General features: G+C 36.9%; 1 protein-coding gene across 1 annotated transcript; it reads left to right on the top strand.

The window, feature by feature from the left end:
- Window positions 1–1,943: 1,943 nt before the first annotated feature.
- On the top strand, window positions 1,944–6,154 carry LOC144448012 (small ribosomal subunit protein uS15). The gene is made up of 5 exons (XM_078138158.1): window positions 1,944–2,004; window positions 2,527–2,575; window positions 3,337–3,415; window positions 4,168–4,337; window positions 5,950–6,154. The coding sequence occupies exons 1-5, from the start codon at window positions 1,982–1,984 to the stop codon at window positions 6,082–6,084; spliced, it is 456 nt and encodes a 151-aa protein (XP_077994284.1). The 5' UTR covers window positions 1,944–1,981; the 3' UTR covers window positions 6,085–6,154.
- The last annotated feature ends 474 nt before the right edge of the window (window positions 6,155–6,628 follow it).

Genomic DNA, 6,628 nt, shown 5'->3' with positions numbered 1-6,628 from the left:
GTTGGAAAGGCCGCGTCGTACACATTTGATGAAATAAGGTTTTTGTTTTTTGTTTTGTTTGTTTGTTTGTTTGCTTGTTTGTTTGTTTGTTTGTTTGTTTGTTTGTTTTTTAAGGGGGGAGGGTTAGGTTTACTTTAAATATTGAAGTTACCGTATTTCTCTTAAATCCAATGACATCACGGTCCATTGTCCTGATATCTGTGTCACTTCTATCATAGCCACCATCCAGGGTTTCCCTACCAAACAAATTACATGATGAAGATGAAAAATGAAAACAAAACGTCGAAAGAAAGGTCGTACCAATGACAACAACCAGAGCAAGGCAAATAGTCTTCTTCTTTCTCATAGCTGAATTAGTTTGTATTCAACCATTGCCATAATCCATCTTCCGTGCACGGACTACTGGAACAACGTAAATTGTAGATTGGTTGTGTGGGGCAGCTGACCCGTGTATTATCCTTCATGGCCTTGCAATCGTAATAGGATTAATTGCACGTGTTTCATATATTGGGTTACAATGGTTTGTTTATTGAGTATTTTTTTACTTATTCATTTTTATGACTACAATTTTTTAAGGTTAAGTCATACACACACACACACACACAGAGGCGACAGTCAGACACACAGACAGACACACATACACACAGACACACGCACACAGAGAGAGAGAGTCAGACAGACAGACAGACAGACAGACAGACAGACAGACAGACAGACAGACAGACAGACAGACAGACAGACAGACAGACAGAGACGGGTATAATTAATTCCTCGTTTACCTGAAGTAGAATTTTACCACTTAGGTGCGTCATAAAAATGACAAATCGTTCGATTTTTAGGTCAACAACATGACCGTGAAAAAAGTCAACCTTCAGCCTCTATTTTGACCGTCTAGCATAATATAAAATAAATGCTATGTATTGCAGGTTCCAAAACATTCTAGGAAGTGGAAGTGACAAATGTAGTTTTCTGCAAATGTAACCGAATAGAAATATTTCTCAATTTGTCTGTCATGACTCTACATGTTTAGTATTTTATAAGATAGTGTGTCTGGAAAACAATTGTCCTCAATGCGTCCCTTTGTTTCAAATTCACGGACGTAAGCGTCATTCACGTAATTTACATCATGGATGTACTCTCACTAATACATCCATGTTTACATATAGTCATGTTTAGACAATAGACATTCCAAGTTTTCCTGTGAAGTGATTTGTAAAATTTAAGTTAGTCGACTCCTGGACCTGGCCTTGGAGTGGCCAGGGCTTTGATAAATAAAGTCTATGTTTATACCACACATATCGTCTCGTATACAGTTTATCATTCTACTACAAGTCTTCTGATGATCTGAAAGATTTGATATGGTGGAAAACCCAAACATAGTAATTACAAATTCATGACATGTCCATTTAGGCTTTAAAAAATTGTTTGTTTCCGGTTACCCGACCCCACCTAGTTTTACACCACCGATCGTACGCTTTTTTTACGTATTCGAGAAAAAATAACAAAATCGCAAAAATTATGAAGTCTCACAAGAAATAGTGGATGCGGAACTGACATCAACTTAAAAAGACAATATAAAACTGTTCTTCCAAACTGTAATTGCCGTATATCTCAGCACTAATACATCCATGATCTCAGATAGGAAGAAATAAGTAACACAGAGACCATTTGGAAAACAATGGGAAACCTGAACTAGACACTCACACATGAAAAAACATATGATAAACAAAAAGTAAAACAAAGAAAAATCTACCTACCTCACCTATTCTAAAATTCGGAACCACACAATTTGTTTTATTAGGCCTTACTTGACAGCTAAACGCATTCAACGGTCATAGGATGAAAATCATGTAAATCACGCCAATGGCGGCCTAAAGAATGTACTAAGTGTGCTTTCGTTTATGCTTGACGTGGTGCATTGTGGGAGTCTCCCTTTTTGCACACGTCACCATTGTTCGTCCTTTCTCGCTAAGCCGCCACCATGGTTCGTATGCATGCACCAGGGTGAGTAAAAACATCAATGGTTTCTCCCGTATTTTGAAAAAATATTACAAAGTGACACCCACCCCACAGATTTTAAAGAATAAAGTATTCGAAAATCATGATTTTATCATCTCCACACCGTAAAAGAAGGTGTTAAACGTGTTTTTAGAACACCATGTGGCCACGGGAAATCCAAGATGGCGGCGTACATGTGATTGGGAGTTGGGTTGTCGAAGCAAGTGTACAAAATACTGATCTCAATGTAAAAGCGACAAATTACACTATTCCTGTAAGACAAGAGAAATACTGTTTCGTTCTACATGGCACCGATTTGCTTATAGCAACGTAATCGAGATATCGTTCGTTAAACTGTTACTCACAGGTCGTGAAAGTGAAGAAATGATCGTTGCAAATCTAACAAGGTGTCATGCATAGTGACAGACATCGAAATTAACAATTCTATTTCGTATTTGTCTGAACTTACGCAGTCGATTTTTCTGTTGCCTCTTCTTAAACATGTATACGTCTCTCTTTCTGCTACAGCAAGGGTATATCCCAATCAGCCCTCCCATACAGAAGAAGTGTACCAACAGTAAGTATTATAATTAATAATGCTAATCTTTGATGAGACGCGATAATCAAATATTTTATGGTATCACTGACGTGAAAACATATGAAATGCCATTGCTCATTACATTTTATTTGTAATAAGTAGATGTAAAAAACTTCAAATGTCAGTGAAAGTATTTGCCATACCAAACTTTTATTACACAAACTAAAATTTCAACTGAAAGCATACTTTTTGTTTCACAAGTTTGTTTCTGGCAATGTAAAAATGTAAAGTGTTTCTAATGATATTATGCAAAATGTACTTTTTAAAATATTAGTCCTCTTCAGATGAATGTGGGTCTGATTTGTTTATACTTTACATGTTAATACATTTATTTCTTTTGTATGCCAAAACTAATGACAATGCTGTACAGTTGCCTTATTTGACAACAGCATGAGAAGCAAAGAGCTGAAGTGTAATCTAGGACTTACAGTCTGTCTTGTTATGTTGTGGGTAAACAGAGTTTTGTGCACCACATAAAATGGTGTGTCAGTATCAAACTTCAGATTGACACTCTAGGAGACATAGTGTTGTCCACTGCATAACTAACCTAATTGTGGTGTAGAAAGAGTAGACTTCTTGCCAAGGTCAGGGTCCCCATTTCTACTGATCCATAGATTGGACTGTCTTACAGGAAAAATGAAGTTCCCTTGTTGTTACATTCATGGGACGTGATGTTTTTGGCATAAATTTTAATCAGACTGAGCATAGACTAAAGTGACTATGTCTTCTGTTATTTACAGTGGCTGAAACTGACTTCAGATGATGTCAAAGAACAAATCTACAAACTGGCAAAGAAGGGTTTAACACCATCACAGATAGGTAAGAATGTCCTACATTGAAGTCGAGGTAATCAAGTAAACTGTATAGTCTTTTTGCTTGGTTTTGAGAAACCTCATAACAGATAGGTAAGAATGTCCTACTTTGAAGTCAAGAAGAGATAAATCAAGTAAACTTTTGTCTTTTTGCTTGGTATTGAGAAGCCTTGTAACAGAGGTAGGAATTGGGAAAACTAACATATTATTCCATACTGATTATGATAATGTACACATTTTCAAATTGTTTTACACTTGCTGTAGTAGTAACCAAATATTTTAGCAACTGGTGTTAGTTACAGGGGACCAGCAGGTTGCTTATAATTAAGTTCATACTCTCTGTTTAACAGAGGGGGAGGGGGCAGTTTTGTAACTAGTAAAATTTCCTATAGAGTTTTATATTTCATGTTTTAGGTAATTATTTAATTATTGAGAGAACTCCCACGACATTGAGGGGGGGGGGGTATAGTCAAGTATAAATTTTTCAAGATGTTCCATGTTTTAGCATATGATTTAAAATATGCTAACATAGGCTGTACTGAGGTCTAGTGGAGACATTACATATACATACTAGAGATTTATCTTAGTTCAAAGTTACAATTCCTAAAACCTCTACACTGTACCTCCAATATAGTTGACCTGACACTGCACTTTTATGAACTCAGGAGAGTTACGTTATACATAACATTACCAAGGATCTAGTCCACAAGATCCAGGTAAACAAAATAATGACCGACAAATATATCTTTATCTTCCCAGGTGTTATCCTTCGAGATTCCCATGGAGTCGCACAAGTCCGCTTTGTCACTGGAAATAAAATTTTACGTATTTTGAAAGCCAAAGGTTTGGCACCGGGTCTTCCTGAGGATCTGTACCATCTTATCAAGAAGGCTGTCGCAGTCCGCAAACATTTGGAAAGAAATCGCAAGGTAAGAAACATTGCAGACCTCGTTCATTGGTTTTGCTTAGTTCACCATGGTAACCGAAGGGAAAATCTGGTAATAATGTAGGTATTTTCATACCTTGTACTATCACTACAACCAAACATCTTCTGTCTTGCACACCTTTGTATTCAGCAGTGTAGCCATTTTTGGTCTAGAAAGGATGGTAAATAGGTAAAATCTATTGGGGATTCATACCAGAATCATACATCACACAATCTGTTCAAATTGTTCGAGATTTTACCTCTGTTATCCTGGTTTCCAAAACACACTACAGGGCTGTTGTAGAACTATCCTGTTATCTATCTGTGGGTCAATAGAGAAATGTGGAGGAAATATACAAAGTGTGTGCTATTGATGAAACTATGGTTCTTCCGTCCATGGATGAATGATGATGATGTCTGTGGGTCTTTAAATAAACATGTGAACACAATACTTGTAGAAGTTTGTTGTGACTTCTGCTTAGAATCATAGGATTCTTAATGATAACATTGGTTACAAACAAAAGTTAAAAAAAATTGTGGAAGTCGAAGGACTAGTTACTGGTTCATTACATGAAGGCTCAGAATTGAACATAAAGGAATGCATTAAGAAGTTGTAAATATACACACATAAATTACCTGATAGCACAAGTAGATGTTATTCCCCAATATTTTTCTTCATTCAGCCAAGCAATATATGAGTGATCTTAAGGGGCCTTGGGTCACAAATATTTCGGGCTGAATGAAGAAAAGTATTGGAGAATACCAGTACCAGTGATATCAAAGAAAAATCAGGGAAAGTAATGACAATTTTGAACGTTTTGACATATATTTCGAAAACAGCATAACCAGGGATGTAGACGTGTGTTTTCATGACGTAGAACGACCAGTGTATATTCCATATTTTTGTTCAATTTGGCTCGTGAACGGTATAACTGTATATGTACTACAGTGTAACATCATTGTAACTCTCCTCAGCTGCTAAGTCATTATAGCTAGGTTTTTTTTAGCAATACTTGTACTCTCTGCAGAGTTAATCAATGTATTACCTACAATGCACCAGCAGTGGAGTTGTGCCGTGGACATCTGGTGAAGTACACTAGTGTACCGTTCAGTGTGTCCTCTAATGATAGCTAGATTTGTTGTAAGTCGAAATGATAAAAACTGGGATTTCTTGTGAGTTACCACATAGTAAAAGATAGGGGAACACCAAATTTTGGTGCATCACTAGAAATTGTGTGCATCAGTGGCATGTCAAATTGGCTTAGAGGGCATACTGATTAACACATAGTAAGAAATAAGGGAACATCAGATTTTGGTGCATCATTAGAAATTGTGTGTCAGTGGCGTGTCAAATTGGCTTAGATGGCACACTAGTACCATTACTGGTAAGCTAACAGTACCACTGGTGGTACTCTGAAGTGTGTACACTAACATAAAGCTAAAAAGTCCTGTGTACCAACAGCATAATCAGGCCATGGACGCCATGGTACATTGGTGTTCTACTCTGGTGAACCTTTAGTGGAGAAGGCAATGTAATGCTAATGCTAACCTCCACCACTGTGTTACATTGCAGTGTGCCTTGGTAATTATGTTTTCGTATTTTGCCTCATTTTTAGGACAAAGATGCCAAGTTCCGTCTGATTCTCATTGAAAGCAGGATCCATCGTTTAGCTCGTTACTACAAAAGCCGACAGGTCCTTGCACCAAACTGGAAGTACGAGTCATCAACAGCATCTGCCCTGGTTGCATAAATTTGGATAATTTGTCAAAATGATATTGTATGTGGATTTATCAGGGCACATGACAGAAAAATAAAGAAGTTTTTCTGAAATAAATTGGTGTATTCAGTTTGTATTTACAATGAGAACAGCATAACAAAAATGAGTGGTAACTCTCATGTCAGCTGTCTTATGCTACAGTACTTACCTATTCTGGCCTTTACTTCTGCATGGCTCCAAACTGTCTTGAAAACAGCATTCCTAGTGGCCAAGTCATGAACTCTCATCTCTCTGATAACTGGAATGTTTTTTTTTTTTTTTTTTTTGGGGGGGGGGGGGGGGTAGAAGCGGGTTTGATTTTATTGAAGTATATTAATTTACTATGTTTTGGACACAGAATCTAATGGTACTCTGGCAGTGTTGTAATGGTATAGATGTTTATTCACATAGTTTAAAGCATATGTTTATAAATATACATTACATCACAGACAAGTAACACCTGTGTTACTTGTCTGTGATTACATGGAAACTAAAGTACATCCCTGCAATACATCCATCTTACTAGAAATATACAAAT

Source organism: Glandiceps talaboti, chromosome 17, assembly GCF_964340395.1.
Source record: "Glandiceps talaboti chromosome 17, keGlaTala1.1, whole genome shotgun sequence".
Classification (NCBI taxonomy): domain Eukaryota; kingdom Metazoa; phylum Hemichordata; class Enteropneusta; family Spengelidae; genus Glandiceps; species Glandiceps talaboti.
The sequence above is the reverse complement of the archived record's forward strand: the minus strand, read 5'-3'. Positions and strand labels throughout refer to the sequence as shown.